The sequence below is a fragment of the Esox lucius genome, chromosome 13 (assembly GCF_011004845.1).
Source record: "Esox lucius isolate fEsoLuc1 chromosome 13, fEsoLuc1.pri, whole genome shotgun sequence".
NCBI lineage: Eukaryota > Metazoa > Chordata > Actinopteri > Esociformes > Esocidae > Esox > Esox lucius.
In genome coordinates, this window is record NC_047581.1 from 13534885 (window position 1) to 13552682 (window position 17798).

The 17798-nt window shown below is 41.6% G+C and overlaps 1 protein-coding gene across 6 annotated transcripts; it reads right to left on the reverse strand.

Annotated features, from left to right (window-relative positions):
* Positions 1–1386: 1386 nt before the first annotated feature.
* On the reverse strand, positions 1387–14951 carry sh3glb2a (SH3-domain GRB2-like endophilin B2a). Of its 6 annotated transcripts, XM_029124430.2 has the most exons (14): positions 14725–14951; positions 13622–13763; positions 13312–13323; positions 12340–12468; positions 9967–10100; positions 9731–9823; positions 9594–9605; positions 8184–8246; positions 5199–5222; positions 4963–5052; positions 3604–3704; positions 3398–3412; positions 3061–3283; positions 1387–2829 (listed from the first exon to the last, which is right to left on the reverse strand). In XM_029124430.2, the coding sequence occupies exons 1-14, from the start codon at positions 14785–14787 to the stop codon at positions 2722–2724; spliced, it is 1209 nt and encodes a 402-aa protein (XP_028980263.2). In that variant the 5' UTR covers positions 14788–14951; the 3' UTR covers positions 1387–2721. The 6 variants fall into 6 exon arrangements, with proteins under 6 accessions (XP_028980263.2, XP_028980265.2, XP_028980264.2 ...); XM_029124432.2 differs by lacking the exon at positions 13312–13323; XM_029124431.2 differs by lacking the exon at positions 9594–9605.
* Between the last annotated feature and the right edge of the window lie 2847 nt (positions 14952–17798).

A 17798-nucleotide genomic window follows, 5' to 3' on the forward strand; every position in this document is an offset into this window, starting at 1 on the left:
GTTCCCGAGTGAAGATATTTAAGAACTCAGTTTTAATTGTTTATTTCCCTCCCACGTGACCAGAAGTGTTTCAGAACGATTCACGCGCTCCCATACGGCTCATGCTTTCGCCAATGCTGAACTCTGGCCTCGTTCTTTCTCCAAACGCAGTGTGTTTTAGTCACATTCATTCAATAGCTTGTCATATTTCCTGGTGTTTATTGTTGAACCAATATCGTAGTAGACGTTTTTATTAGCCTACTGGAGCAAGTCCTAATCCATCAATGAAATTGACAAATTAATTTTTTTATAATCTACATACATTAAAAGGATAGTGGATAAACTGAATAAATAATTATGTAGTTATCGATACATTGTTTATAGTTTCAAATGATATGTCAGCCGGCAACTACAGTATGTGGCCATCAGTATCGGGAAGGAACCACTCGAGCCTCTCCCCCAACACTGTCCAAGACACACGTTTTACACGTGGGCGTTTTACAACTCATCACTTCTCAGGGTTTCACTTGTAAAAGTGTTGGTCTATCTGTATGCATAAAACTTTCGCTCACGGTCCCCGAAACTCATTTGGTTATAATGCTCTCCACCAATTAAGCGATTTTATAACTATTTTAAAGAACTTATCTACGTTACAAACGAGTTCTGAACACAACCAAAACACAGATTTGTGATTAATTTCAATTGCGGGTTTGAAATTGTGTATTTTCCACAATCTAAAACGGCTTCTTGCTTTACCCTACTGCACAAGCCAATGATCCGTCTTTGGAGATATAAAACGTTATAAAAGGTGTGCTCTAGATTCAAAAGGCTGATCGATGTGTTTCAGCAGAACCATCAGACCTTCAGTGTGCACCTTCTACTTTTGAAATGATCATTTCAACCTCATCTGAAGAGCATGCCAAGAACTTAAGCGGCAGAGGGAGCTGGAAAAGCAAATGTTTTAACCGTGACAGTACATACAAGCTGTCAACAGCACAATTGAGACTACTTCTCAGGAATGATAGTCTGGCAATCGGGTCATGAGCACAAAACAGCAGAGAATAAGCAGAATACAATGCTGACACAAACTACAATGCTAAGGGCTAGATCAACCTGGATCCATATTTGCAACAAGCCAGTATTTAAAGTTTGTTTTCATTTGCAATGCATGATTTGTGGCTCGGGATGCACAGATTCAATTAATAAATTTGGACAATACTAATAATGCCAATTTCAGACTGGAACAGAGGTGAATAATGGCTTGTTGTGAAAAATTACTTTTCCCAGGTTGACTGATCTACAACAGGAAAAACTGACAAATAAAAGCTGCACACTAAGGGCTTCAATTGTTTATTTGAACCTACTATAAGAAACAACCTGAACTGACAAATCACAAGCCAGACTTTGTCCAAATAAAGCATAATTTATTACATTCTATATATTTTTTTCAGTCAGAACAGATTTGGAACAGCCAATAAATACACTGAAAACAGAAAAGAGTAAAACAGGACATAAACCTTGACAGTGTGGATGCACACTTATGTTTGCTTTGGGACAAAAATGGTCTGTGAGAAATTAATACAGGCATTAAAACTTAGGATTACAATAACAAAAGTAGTCGTTGCAGGGAACAGGATACAGTCTGACCTAAAATCCACCGAGAAGCACATGCAGCAGCCAAGGTCTGAAGCTGTCAGAGACGTGATCGGACAAGACATTAAACTTAAGAAACAGTGACATGTTACAGAAACACAACAGCAAAAGGACACATTTTAAATAACAAACATAGGCACACAAATTGGATAATGTATAACATGCACTAAAATAAATAGCTAGTTAGTCTTACATGCCAAAATGTTTGGCTGGTTGTCATCAAAAGAAAGTGTGAAAATACAGTACAATACATTCTATGAGTTCTAGCAGACAGACAGCTCTCTCCAAAAGTTTAAGGCAGTTAGGAAAAGACTAGGAGTGCTTCAAAACTTTGCTTTATGAATGTTTTAATTTCCATTACTGTCTAAGCAGGGCAAACAGGTATTCAATGTCTCAGTGCCAGATAGCAGCAGAGGTGTGCAGAATGATGCCAGAAGGAATGTGGACTCACCAGAGATAAACAGGAAAATAACAGGAATGTGGACTAACCACAGGTCCACTGGATTAATAAAATGTTTGACATTTTAGTGAATTTGGAATGGAAAAGCTTGGTGCATATTAATGTTTAAAATGGTGCGAGTGGCAACTATAAAGATGTCAGGCTATGTGGAGATTTGACTATGAGACGGAACCAGAAGCAAAACCAAAAATTGTCAGTAAAACATGACATTTCAATAAGCAAACATCACACATTTCAGAATGTTCAGCCAAGTTGTCATGATAAACTTTAATCTAATGTTATACATTTCCCTTCATATTCAGCAATGTTCACATGCAGTCTCTGAATTTGTCAACATCTGCATGATTGTAGACATGTGCAATCTGGTTTAAGTGTTTGTGTATATATTTTACTATCCTGGTGGGGACCAAACAACAGAACAGTAAAGGATGGAAAACATGACCTTGTGCGGACATTTCACAAGACCCCATGAGGTGAAAGGCTAATTCTCTAGATTAAGGTCAGGTTTTTGGGGTTACCATTATGGAAACGGGCATTTCAAATAATAATAAGGTTTGGGTTCCTGACAAAGATAGTATAATATAAAGTGTGTTTGTCCATTTAGGTATGCATGTACATATGTCGTTTCTTTAGCTGAGCAGCTCCAGGTATGTTACAGGCACCTTCCCTTTCTGATTTCCTCGCTCTCCAACAAGCCAGTCAGAGTCCATGCCTGGTACTGTGTAAACTGTGATTAGCTGGAAAACGACAATAACATTCGTCTGTGCATTAATAGTGTGTCAGATTCTGTCAGTACAATTAAGCAACCAGGGCTGTGATCAAATTCTCTCCGGTCCTAGTTGTTTCATCACTGTCTGGACAGCATCCCGCCCGCCCACCACATCACATAGTTCATCCCTATACAGATACACGTTTCAACTAACAGGGTTTTCATGAGGTAAGATGTGTGATTGTGTGTTTGTGTTCACCTCGTCAGCCAGTAGTGAGAGTTCACTGGTGTCGGCGGCGTCGTAGTCGTACAGCACCTTGGCCTTGCGTGTGCCTGTGGCAGGAGCCTGCACCTCCTCGATCTTCAGCGTGTCCGTCTCCACGGTGCTGGCGACGTCCAGAGGGTCAACGGCCTTCCCTGGAGAAGAGGAGCCATCAGAGGCCATGGAGTGGCCTGGTTTACCAGCAAAGGCGTTGGGGAACCTGAAGAATTCAAAAAGGAGACAGTCGTAACAGTATATGAATGCTTTTGTTTCAGAAAAAAACTTAAATCTGTAAATTGTACTCAAACCATATTAGTCATCAGAAATTACTTACACATCTCCATTTGAACTGATAGCATATGAGAGAATAGTGAAAACTGTTATGGAAAACAGGTTCCATCTCATTTCAATAGGAAACATTGCAGGAACTAAAAGCCTAGATAGCCCATTTAAATCTACTAGCATGTCAAATACCAAGTTGAGACTACTACTGACAAAGGCTTTATAAAATAAACTTGGTTGATCAAGGCCGATCCTCACCTGTCCAGCTCCTTTTTCAGGTCCTGCATGTGCAGGTGACACTGCTTGTAATAGGCTGTCTGGGCCTCCACAAACTCATGCAGGCAGCGAAGGTGATTTACCTGCAGACAACATGCCCAAAACACAGACAACACAGGTGTCCTTTGGTTCTAGACACAGCACGTGATAATGTTATTCCTGGTAAAATGTAAAAAGGTTATGAAGACAGCGGTAACGGATGTTGGTTATGAAGACAGCGGTAACGGATGGTGGTTATGAAGACAGCGGTAACGGATGGTGGTTATGAAGACAGCGGTAACGGATGGTGGTTATGAAGACAGCGGTAACGGATGGTGGTTAGGAAGACAGCGGTAACGGATGGTGGTTAGGAAGACAGCGGTAACGGATGGTGGTTAGGAAGACAGCGGTAACGGATGGTGGTTAGGAAGACAGCGGTAACGGATGGTGGTTAGGAAGACAGCGGTAACGGATGGTGGTTAGGAAGACAGCGGTAACGGATGGTGGTTAGGAAGACAGCGGTAACGGATGGTGGTTAGGAAGACAGCGGTAACGGATGGTGGTTAGGAAGACAGCGGTAACGGATGGTGGTTAGGAAGACAGCGGTAACGGATGGCGGTTAGGAAGACAGCGGTAACGGATGGCGGTTAGGAAGACAGCGGTAACGGATGGCGGTTAGGAAGACAGCGGTAACGGATAGCGGTTTTGAAGACAGCGGTAACGGTTGGCGGTTATGAAGACAGCGGTAACGGTTGGCGGTTAGGAAGACAGCGGTAACGGTTGGCGGTTAGGAAGACAGCGGTAACGGTTGGTGGTTAGGAAGACAGCGGTAACGGTTGGTGGTTAGGAAGACAGCGGTAACGGTTGGTGGTTAGGAAGACAGCGGTAACGGTTGGTGGTTAGGAAGACAGCGGTAACGGTTGGTGGTTAGGAAGACAGCGGTAACGGTTGGTGGTTAGGAAGACAGCGGTAACGGTTGGTGGTTAGGAAGACAGCGGTAACGGTTGGCGGTTAGGAAGACAGCGGTAACGGTTGGCGGTTAGGAAGACAGCGGTAACGGTTGGTGGTTAGGAAGACAGCGGTAACGGTTGGTGGTTAGGAAGACAGCGGTAACGGTTGGTGGTTAGGAAGACAGCGGTAACGGTTGGTGGTTAGGAAGACAGCGGTAATGGATAGCGGTTAGGAAGACAGTGGTAACGGTTGGTGGTTAGGAAGACAGCGGTAATGGATAGCGGTTTTGAAGACAGTGGTAATGGATAGCGGTTTTGAAGACAGTGGTAATGGATAGCGGTTTTGAAGACAGTGGTAATGGATAGCGGTTTTGAAGACAGTGGTAATGGATAGCGGTTACGCCTGACTCACGTGGGTACTACTGATACCCTCCAGTAGAAGCCGGGTGACCTCTGCCTGTCTGTCAAACTCAGTCTGGGCCACTCGAAGTTCATGCTCCGCCTACAGAACAAACAAATACACAGACATCAAGATTACATAACTTGTGGAAAGGGACACTTTAGATACTTTTAGAAACAAACATGAGTGCAATAATACTTATTCAGAAGATATGTGAGGAGGATGGTGTTCAAGTATCTCATACTCACTTTGTCCACCTCCTCACTCCAGAGCTAAAAGGCCAGAGGGCAACAAAAGTGGGAGACATTTTAAATTGGATTGATCCTGATGACATGGCAGTAAACAAACGTTTTCCACCTGGGGTGCAATAAAGACAGCAGAACATTCCAAATACACTGCCCCTTGATTCACACCTTAGTATCTAAATCATTTTAAGTGCAACATCTTTAAAGATCTTTGCCCTGCGTGTTATCTTTATATGCGTCCGGGAAATACAACAGCTCTACGATAAGTTGATAAGTATTAGACAGACCGACAGATACTATGAACAAAGAGAACATCTCATGGAAGAAAGCACATCTAGTGATATGTGTTTCCCAATCCTCATCTTGCAAAAAAATAACATCTACAACTGGTCCTAAACCACTGACAAATAACATCTGTAACTGGTCCTAAACCACTGACAAATAACATCTGTAACTGGTCCTAAACCACTGACAAATAACATCAGCAACTGGTCCTAAACCACTGACAAATAACATCAGCAACTGGTCCTAAACCACTGACAAATAACATCAGCAACTGGTCCTAAACCAATGACAAATAACATCTACAACTGGTCCTAAACCAATGACAAATAACATCTACAACTGGTCCTAAACCAATGACAAATAACATCTACAACTGGTCCTAAACCAATGACAAATAACATCTACAACTGGTCCTAAACCAATGACAAATAACATCTACAACCGGTCCTAAACCAATGACAAATAACATCTACAAATGGTCCTAAACCAATGACAAATAACATCTACAAATGGTCCTAAACCAATGACAAATAACATCTACAAATGGTCCTAAACCAATGACAAATGGTGCTTCTTAAAAACCTTACTCCGGATCTGCATTGAATGTTCTTGTTGTCATGATGTAGTTTGTTAGTAATTGTAATAACCAACTGTAGTACCTCACAGAGACAGATGTATTTAATGTAAAATCATGTGATTCACCTTAATTGTACAAAGGTCATAGCAAAGGGGGTGAATACTTATGCAATCAATTATTTTCTGTTTAATGTTTTATTATTATTGACTCAGCAGATTTTACCTTTACACTTTTTGTGTTGATCCACTAATTAAATCCATTTTGATTTCATGTTGTAACATAATGAAATGTAGAAAAGTCCAATGAAGTGAGTACTTGTGAGAGGCACTGTATATAATCAGCGCAGAGTTGTAATGTGATGTATTTTAATGAAAGGGGCACTGTGTAGAATCCTAAAGTATACCTCACTCAATTTTAAATAATGAAATGTGGTCTCTTCATCCCCTCCCCTTAACAAACAAGACCAGAATAGTTTTACCTAGTCCACATGGAAAATGAGGGGGTTCTGGACAGTACTGCTACTGTCTGTATGTGAATCAGCATTTTACTGATGCTTGCATATGGAATAGGAATGGAAGGGATACACAAGTGGCCAAAAGATAGGCCTCTGCTTGAAATACAGTAATCCTTTCTGAATAGGTCTGGTAAATTAGAGATTTTTGCATTTACTTCTGCATGTTTTTCCAAATCACTTATGTATAATATTCATTTAATTATGTGGGATCTGCAATGTACTGATACTGTTAGTAAGTGAAGTGCAGAATATTGATATATCACTGCTCAAAGGGCTTTGAGTAAAATAATAGACAGCCTTAACTTCACTGTTATTTAAAAAGGATCCTGCATTGCGCTTTAGTCATCAATACTAAATACGTATTTAACCTGGCAAATCCATCAAACAGGATTGGTTTAAGGTCTACTTATCTCTGATTATTTAAGTCAACTGACTACTGCATGCAATTCATCTTTTCATCTTTCTCTCACCATCCCATTACTCAAAGCTGAGAAGTACTATGTACTGGCAAAACAGAGTTTATTTAAGGATGGCCATAGCTCATTTGGGTGTTGAAGCAACATTTACACATTCTAGTTGAAGTGATGATTGGCTCAGAGCTTTTGAGATTCCGCAAAAAAAATAATTAAAAGTAAAAATTACTGGACGGGATGTAAGCAAACCAAAACCAAATAATTGACTAAACTAATCATTTAAGATTGGTAAAACATAGAACAATGATGTTCTATGTTTTACCAGAGAAATACTGAACAGAAAACAGTAAGGGGAACCAGTTGCAGAGTATCACAGAAACTATATAAAACTGTTAATTTCAATTCTATTCATAGAACAATACTCAAGACAAAAGATCTTTAACCCTCTTTCCTGAATGTTCCAGCTGTTCACAAAATCCCACTTTGCTTATTTATGCATGCAATGTAGAACTTGGGTTTACTGCTTTGGGGAAGAAATAAGTGTCATTATCACACATACTGGTTGATTTCCCTTGCCCTCCAACTGCCATGAATAAAAGTAATTTACCAATGTTATTGGTAAGAAATGTGGCTGGCAGGCCTAAGTGCAGTTAGGATGGAAGTCTCCAAACACATACATGACTTCCATTGGTCTTCCCTTTTGTTGATATATCAATTGCCCACTGCTTGCATGTGATGCTTGTGGAAATCACTAAACATTAATATGTCCTAAGACTGAAGAACATGTAAGGTCTTTCAAATGAAGAGTTAGACCGCTACATATATGTAGTACCAGGTCACTGTGGTAGGAGTGACCTGTTAGATACTACAACTATACAGTATAGCAGGTCATTCTGGTGGGAGAACTGAAACAGCATGGATGGGTTACTTTTAGTTATGCTGTGTTTCTTTTTCTTTTTTAAGTAACATAGCATTTATTGTTGCTTGCTAGGACATAGCCTCATTAATTTAGTGTTTGCTGTCAGCTGAATAAATCATCTTGTAGTTTTGTTCAGATAACAAAATTATTATTTATGCTATGATTGAGTATATAACAGATGCTATATCCTAAAAGCTGTGTAAAAACAGTTGATAGCTAACTCCAGAGAGGTTTGGCTACAAGTATGGTGTAGGAAAGTCTGGCTGTATGACCTTCTTACCGCAGAAGCACTGGCAGAGAGGACATAATTCCTGGGCCTGGTTTCCTGAAAATCAGGCACAGCCTGCAGACATGACAAAACAGTTAATAAATGCAGAGGTACAGCATACTCAAACCAAAAACACATGCACAAGAGCCAAACCTATCAAGAAAATAACATCCAAACCAAAACATATTTATAAGGGAAGCACACAGCAGAAACTGAACTCCTTGGTTATTTGCTGATACAAAAAGACAAGCCTGCTATTTAAGCACTGGTCAACATGGGGAGTCAGAAATCAGTCCAAATATATTTACAGCCAGGTGACTCCCAAAGGTAGGCAGACAAGGTTCATAACCAGGGAGCATGTATAAATAACCAATGACAACTGAGGAGATGTGTGAACATTCCACAGACATTTCTATTTGATTCTGTCTTCAAGTCAGAGGCTAAGCTGGAATATATGAATTAGCTGGTAGGGCAGATGTCCATAGGGAACTGGTACAAAACTGGCAGATAAAAATGTTTGCACTCAGTATTTTAAGTTTTGTTTAGAACAATATATCTAATGTAATTCATTAAATGGATCAGCTGACTTAATTACAATGTGCTTGCAAAATCCAATGTATGTATAAAATCCAAATGTTTGGCAGGAAAGAAATGAGTAGTAAAAAAAAAATAGCATGCCTAGATACGGCATTCATCATGCAATCAGGTTTCAAAGATCTGATTTGACGTTAGTCTACAAAAAGAAAATGCATTCCTTTCATAACTGTATATGAAAATATCAAATCAGAATTTTGAAGAAAAGAAATGTAAATCTTAACATTCCCAATGCTCTCACAGACTGGGAGATGTGAATGAGGTGGAGTTATAGATGCATTTGTCATGGTATAACAGGGCAAGCATGTTGATCAGGACATCTAACCCCATCCTACCTCCACCCACATGGGACAGGGACTCACCCTGCTCTCAGCTAATCAGAGGATGAGGTTTTAATCGGAGGATGAGGTTTTAATCAGAGGATGAGGTTTTAATCGGAGGATGAGGTTTTAATCGGAGGATGAGGTTTTAATCAGAGGATGAGGTTTTAATCAGAGGATGAGGTTTTAATCGGAGGATGAATTTGGAAAATTGATGCAATTGATCAAATAAAACCAATTTTTCAGTCCAATAGAAACTTTGGTTGCATTTTAAAAATAGCAGTACTAATCCGTTTAGTCAACTCTAGGATCAAATGGGCTTGCTCCAATGTACCATGTCACCAGGTCATTTCATTCCATGTTTCCCCTCTTTCTTGCTTGGCTTCTTGTTGAGCTATGCTTGGACGACAAACATGCGTTCAACTGAATAGTGCCAGTGAGAAAATGGGTGGGGCGTGTCAGAAAATTAAACAACCCAAAGTGGATGGTATTTTACTCTAATACTCACTTCTCCCTCACACTGTAAATATAATTAGAAGAGAGAGATGTTAGTCAGCAGTAGCAGTGCACTCAACTGGAGCCTGGTTATATGATGTTGCGGCATTGCGGCAGTGGGAGGCGGAGACGGGCATAGCTGGGACTCACCGCTGCCTTGGACTCGGCTAGTTTTGCCTTCTTCAGCCGTGCTTTACAGGAGTCCAGGTCCAGTCTACGGTTCTCCAAGAGACGCCTCTCTTTCTGAGACGAGGAAAGAGACGATCAGCGACTCTCTGCACAACATTACTGCACACATTCTGTTTGGATTTAACTTGACTCTAAAGCTCTGGTACATCCACACAGAAATGTCATGCCGTCCCATGAGGCCAGGAAGACAGACTCACTGAGATGGTCCTCCAGTCCCCTTCCAGAAAGTTCCTGAGAGGGGTGAGGAAGCTGATAGCGGAGGTCTGTAGGAACTCCCTGTGTGCACTGCCCAGTCTCCTCTCACAGTCGCCCACATGCATCAGGGTGCTGCCTACAACACACATGCACACCCATAAACGCAGACACTCATTACTCAGTAAATGTATGACTCATGACATCAGGGAAATACGAACGGACAAAACCCAGACCAGTAGGACTTGGTAGCGCAACAAAACCTCTTAAACATTTAGGTCATTCCCAGCCCAGACATCCATGGCCCAGACATCCATGGCCCAGACATCCATGGCACAAACACCATCCATGGCCCAGACATCCATGGCACAAACACCATCCATGGCCCAGACATCCATGGCACAAACACCATCCATGGCCCAGACATCATCCATGGCCCAGACACCATCCATGGCCCAGACACCATCCATGGCCCAGACACCATCCATGGCCCAGACACCATCCATGGCCCAGACATCCATGGCCCAGACATCCATGGCCCAGACATCCATGGCCCAGACATCCATGGCCCAGACATCCATGGCCCAGACACCATCCATGGCCCAGACACCATCCATGGCCCAGACACCATCCATGGCCCAGACACCATCCATGGCCCAGACACCATCCATGGCCCAGACACCATCCATGGCCCAGACACCATCCATGGCACAGACACCATCCATGGCACAGACACCATCCATGGCACAGACACCATCCATGGCACAGACACCATCCATGGCACAGACACCATCCATGGCACAGACACCATCCATGGCACAGACACCATCCATGGCACAGACACCATCCATGGCACAGACACCATCCATGGCACAGACACCATCCATGGCACAGACACCATCCATGGCACAGACACCATCCATGGCACAGACACCATCCATGGCACAGACACCATCCATGGCACAGACACCATCCATGGCACAGACACCATCCATGGCACAGACACCATCCATGGCACAGACACCATCCATGGCACAGACACCATCCATGGCACAGACACCATCCATGGCACAGACACCATCCATGGCCCATCCCACATTGACTGTTGTTTTGGAAGTAGCCCCCGGGATTCTTTTAGACATCTGGAACAGCCACAGAATTAATAGTGAATGAGCTGCAGTGGAGTGCCTGGGAGAACTGGGCCAAACTCCCTCATTCCCGACAACATGGAGGGAGCAAAAAGACAGACATAATCTCTAGGAGGCAAGTAGCCTTGACGTTGAAGCGTTGGACACTTAATCGATTGAAAAAGTGTTGAAAAACACTGGCTTCCCACACCTTGTTACTGGGTTTTCAACACTACAAAACACAACACCAGGGAGCAGCACTGAAAATGTATTGGTGCGAAAGTCTGCTTTTTTTGAACTTTCTATGCTGTTTCTATGACTACCTCGTTTTATTTTGGCGATTATTAGCATGCTAAACACAAACAGAGTTTAGGCATCCATCTGCTGCCTATCTGGCTAACAGGAGACAACATTTACATGCATGGTGTAATGGAATGGTTTGCCTTATGTAGCAGTCATAACCATCCATAACAATCTATTTCACATTTCAGATAAAGTGTCATGACATGTAGCTACATTAATGAATAAATCACTGAATCACTGTTCAGATTAATTCATTAAACATAAAAAAATGAATTACTAAAACATTCCTCTTGTATTAATAGGAGTATTTCAGAGTATAACACAATGCCACTTAGTAAAGGCTACTGCACTTGTGTCTGTACAATCCCCAAAGTAGACCTATTGGCATCACCTTGCCATTGTAAGTTAATGGAGTAAAATAAAACAAATCCTAGCCAAGCACCTTAAAGTGGTCTATGAGCCATCAGTCATGTCTCGATTACTGAGTTACATTTCTCCAACCGAAAGGAAAAAGCACCAGACGGCCTAATAAACACACTGATGCATAATCACTCTGCTTTATGGTTTAGCTGCAGAGCAAAGCCTGTGGATTTGAACAACATCCAGACAGAGTGACGGCACAAACTATTGATCCTCAGCCCTGCCAGGGAAGGACGGGGCAGATTTATTGGCCTGACCCACACAAAACCGCCTAAAAGACTAGAGAGTGAAAACACAATGGGACACTCAAATGGTTTGAGCCAGTCTGAAGGACTGCATAATGGGGAGAGTGAAAAAGTGGAGATGCATTACGAAAGACCAGGTTGAAAGCATTGTCTAGAACATTGGATTGGAAGTGAACCAACACACAGCCTCAGTTTCCTCTCAGAAATTGTATTCTGAAAACAAGGGACGATCCTGTAAAACAAACTGTTGTAGACAACCTGGGGACAACTGAGCCACACTCACCATATGGGGTTCCAACACCAAAGTCTTTCGCTGCATCCTGCATATACTGACCAAGGAGTTCTCCATTATTTGGTCTGGATGGAACCGTTCTGTCAAGCTTTTCATATAAGAACTCTTCAATCCGGGCACCTGCAGACAGAAAACAAAGGCAGGCTTGAACAAGACTGGGCCAGTCACAAGATAAGTCACTGAGACGTATTCTGAAAACAAAAATGTGTAGAAAACGAGATGGCCAATGTCAAGCAAGAAAATGCTGAACATGAGAATGTGCAGTATTGTTATTAAGCATGCGGGAAATGAGGTGTAGAATGAGGTTGTCATGGAAATAAAGACAACTATGCTCAGATAATCAGTAGAACAAGCCCTAATGGAGTGACTAACATTCCTCCCACGCAAGCCACATGCATGTTTCTGAGGAAATTATTGGTGCCGGTTTCCCAAAAGCCTATTGCGCTTGAGTCACGGCCCTGTTACCCACAGCCATAGAGCATCCAGCATTGCCATCAGCATTGAGGGCGGAACACTTGAAGGCTGCTTTAGGGCCTGCATAGCATCCAAGCTCAGGAATAGCCAGAGGTCGCTTTCGTTCAGGCCACGTCACATTGAGTCACGGCCCTGTTACCCACAGCCATAGGGCATCCAGCATTGCCATCAGCATTGAGGGCGGAACACTTGAAGGCTGCTTTAGGGCCTGCATAGCATCCAAGCTCAGGAATAGCCAGAGGTCGCTTTCGTTCAGGCCACGTCACATTGACACAACACTGATGGCAATGCAATATGACACAAGTGTAGTGTATCTGTTGTTGCTAACTGATGTGTACCAAAATACATACTGCATAATTGAATGGTCCACACCATTCAAGGGGCTGGAAAATGCCCTGTAACCATCTTAATTTGTCTTCTGCAAAGTTATTACAGACCTGCTGAAGGTCACTATGGAAGGTCGCTGTGGGAGGCACTAGATATACTCACCAGTGTGGTCGACTGTAGCATGAAAACCAGAAAGTCACAGGTTAAAGCTCCCTGCTCTCAATGAAGTAACCGTGAATCACAGATGGATCTTACCTTTTATATTTATTGTTTTTTGTTTATTGTTCATTGTGTGTTTGGGGCCACGTTTAACAAACCAAGCGAGGGGGAAAAGTCCTCAAAGTGATTGTAAAACATGATTTTTCTTTTGTTTTTAGGTTCCTTGAAGGATGGAAATAAAACTGTGTGTGTCTTATCATTAGCAGGGAGTATGAATGTGTGAAGGAGATGTGCTCTGTCCTAATCATCTTACTTGGGTTGGGCTGCAGCAGAACCTCGGTTTGCCTGAAAATTTTCTCTGTCCAATTTTTTGTGGAATCAGCACGGCTGAGCAGATTCTCGAAATGGGCATCCAGCTCGGTCTTCTCTGACTGTCCAAGCTTTTCCCCTGTGAACTTTGATGTAAGACACTATAACAGCAACCCCATTCAGTTCCCCGAAAAGGAGCCAATAGCAGTGACCAAAATCAACAATGATTTTCCACTGTTTCTGTGTGTCATTGTTCTTTAAACATGGTACAGTACACATGGAGCTGCTTTATTCCAAGTCACTATGAAAACCCAGCCCTCACAGGCCATGAAACACTACACCTGCTATTTTCACCGTTAATATCTAATGTTTCACTAGCTGAGTATAATCAACGCGTTCTCATTTGACCTCAAGTTTAGGAATGATCATTTTCATCCCAAAAGTGATGATTTCCATCTCAAAGTGAGGATTTATCAAGGTCAGTGGGATATGCTAGCTAGCAACAAAATGTCATCGCTTACCACTTGTTTGTCCTGGACAGTGGTAGCGGGTCCTACAATTCACACTTATACAAAGTATATACAACATTCAAAAAACGTTTTCAACTCTCTGCAAACGCACGCCTACAAGGCACTGAAAATTAAGGTGGTAATTGTGATCCAAGCATTCTTTTTACGAAAACAAAGCATTAAGCCATCAGCAAAAACATTATTGAAACCAGGAACACGTCAGCTGACCCAGGATTTTGTAGGATATTACGTTAGAGGGTATTATGTTAATAACGTTAGCTAGATGACTGTTGCAACAATGCTAACTAGCCAGGTGGGTTGTTTCGTCATTATCAACAATGCATTTGTTATCACTGATTTAGCTATATTAAAAATGTGGACACGTTAACTACCAGCTAACTACAGCACAGCTAATGTAGCTAGCTAGATACAGTAGGTAAATGCCCATGTCAGTAACGTTAGTTGTGGGAAAAGGTAACGGTATTACAGCTAGATACATTACGTTAGCTACCCACAATTTTAACTAGCGTCTAGCTTGCCATTGTATTGTATTTACTGGAGATACGAATTAATGTACTTGAAAAACATAGCTATCTACCTGTACAGCTCTTGTAAAAAATACTCCTGCATCCGAAGCAAATTTCTTCACATTGAAATCCATGATGTTAGCTAATTTGATGCTACCAATAGTGTCTAACTTAACACAACCCAGAGCATCTAAACTAGGTACAGATGTTATTACTTCAGTGACAGCGCTAGCTAATGTTGTTTCAAGTGTGGACTACACACATCAGAGACCGTGTAGAAAGCGAGATACGCAGTCGGTTTATGGCGATCGCCCTTGTTTTCTTCACGACTGCCGCTTCATGGACGGTGTTCCCCAGACCGAGACATCTCATTGGCCTATTAATTCTGTCCTGGGCGGATAATGTGAGCTGTATGTGGTTGTAACAGACGCTGGTCTTCTTAGTGTCCCCGCCCCGAACATAACAATTAGCCAATGAGATGTATGTTGCGTTAACAGACCGGGACCGATTTTTTTTAAAATGGTATATCTTCGCGGTTTGATGTCTCCTTTATGTTCAGTCTCTGCAGCGCATAATCTTGCGAGATGCCGCAACTCTCAAACTTAACGTTTAAGAAAGCAGTATAGTGAGATTCTATGGTATTCTAATGTATTTTTATTTCATTTAAATGCTTGACTACATTTTCAGAATGCCCAGATATGCAGTGATTATGGACTTATCTGCCATAAAACGGTCCATGGTCAGCAATAAGACTGGGCGATACTTTTGGCAGATTCACGACCATATGCATATGTAATAGTATCTCCTTTCGCTTACAGACTACCCCACAAAGCACTGTTACCATCAGTCCACAAAAGCCCAGTTCAGAGCAGAAGGAAGCAGGTGTTCTTCCAGGATAACCTTGTACTTGGCTTGATTCTTGCGTCCTTCACAAAGACAAATCTGCCCGATTCCAGCCTTGCTGATGCATCCCCAGATCATCACCGATCCTCCACCAAATTTCACAGTGGGTGTGAGACACTGTGGCTTGTAGGCCTCTCCAGGTCTCTGTCTAACCTTTAGATGACCAGGTGTTGGACAAAGCTGAACATTTTAATTGTCAGAGAAGATGACCTTACTCATTCCTCTACGGTCCAATCCTTATGGTCTTTTGCAAACTTAAGCCTGGCTCATCTTTGCTTCTCATTGATGAAGAGCTTTTTTCTAGCTTTGCCCTACTTCAGCCCTGCCCCTAGGAGACTGTTTCAAACACTCCTCACCATGCACTTCACCCCAGCTGTTGTTTGCCATTCTTTTTGTAGGTCACTTGATGTCATCCTACGGTTGTTGAGTGACATTTGAATGATTTGAAGGTCATCTCGGTCAGTGGGCAGTGGTTTTCACCTTCTGCCAGTCTGTGGCTTTGTTGTCCCCAATGTCTGTTGCTTGACCTGGTTCTTATGAACCACCGTCTTTGAAATCTTCAGGATGGAAGCAACCTGACGCTCACTGTATCCCTCTGCCAGTAAAGCCAGAAATGAACCCTTTTCCTCACTCAAAGCTTTTCTTTTCAACTCTTTTGTCATGCTGAATAGTTTATTTATTTTTTTATTCAAATTACCTTTGAAGTACTACTTTCACTTTTTGCCATCCAGCTGGTCCTATTGCAAGAGGATAGTGATGACCACAACAGTGGTTTTTATACTTTTTGTCGTTAAATTAGATGTGGTTCAGGTTATTACCTAATCAATACATTAAGTAAAATGAGGTGTGCCTGTGTTGGAATTTAACAGACATTGGAATGGAATGGCTGTCATACATGCTGATTTAAGAAAAATTAGGAGTGGTCTCTTAGTTTTTTCCAGAGCTGTATGTTGCATATGCCAGAAATCGGCCCTGTTCAAAATGACTGGCAACCTTTGGTCAGTGGTCAAAGTACAATCGCCTCCTCTGCTTCCTGACCACCTAATGCAGGGTGCCAACCAGCGGTCCTCTGAACACAGTCACTCACAAAGCATAGTGCCATTGCCGCAAAGAAGTCTTTGCCCTTAACGGGCAAGGGAAATAACTACTTCAAGCACTTAGAAAAAGTGACATAACCCATTTTAATGTTACCTTCTCATTAAAATCAGATGCGTCATTTAAAAATTAAATATTGATATCATTAAGTGTAATTATTTTTGTATGCTTTTATTTATTTTATTGTACAGTTATGGTCACAGACTCTCTCTCCACCTCCCTACACTTTTATTTTTAATGTAATTCAATTGCCAAAAAGAGACAAAACACACAATAAACAAAGTTGAAGATGAATTTGCCTGATAGCATTATTAATATTTTTTTCTTCAAATTTTCTATAGATATTCTTTTGGCCAAAATAATTGTGAAGTGAAAGTCTGATATGGTGACAGCCCTAGTGGTACCATCTGGCCAATCTGTGGAACCCTGAAAATGCTTCTGTGGCAAGACACATTAGGCAGTGTTTGATCCAAATGTTTCAAAAGCAGGTTAGCTTGTGAAGCTGTAAATAAGATGTTGAATAAATTGCTAGTTGCACATAATTATATATATTCTTTTGTAATTTAGCATATGATTTACAGTTGAAGAAAAAAAGCCAGAGCTATAAAGACAAAAAATAAACATAACTTGTTCATTCGCAAAGGCAACACATTTAAAAAAATAAAATGCATATTGTTCATGGCACCAATGGCATCAAAATATGTTGTGTAGACAACCTTTTCAGGCATTTGTTTTATGCTTTATTTGACAGGAAATTGTCAAAAGATGGATTTTCTTGCTGAAAGAGGGCCAGACTCAGACCCGTACTGCAGCCACAGGTGTGCACCGAAGGCCACCGGCCAGACTGCTGTACCACTCCAGACTATGACATCATCTTTTCTGTGTTATCATGTTTGGATCAGCAGATAAAATACATTGTCTGGTTATGGCAGAGTTCCAAAATCGCCACTACAGCCACAGTTCTTTTTGTGTTCCTTGTAATCCTTGGCGATTTACCATTATGTAAAATTGAATCAGAGATTAAATATAACATTACACAAATACATACATGTACATTTAGTCAACAATCAAACACTAAATCCAACAAAATTGGACTTCAGCTTTTAACACAATCCCTCTAAATTGCAGCAATTAGATTTTAGCACCT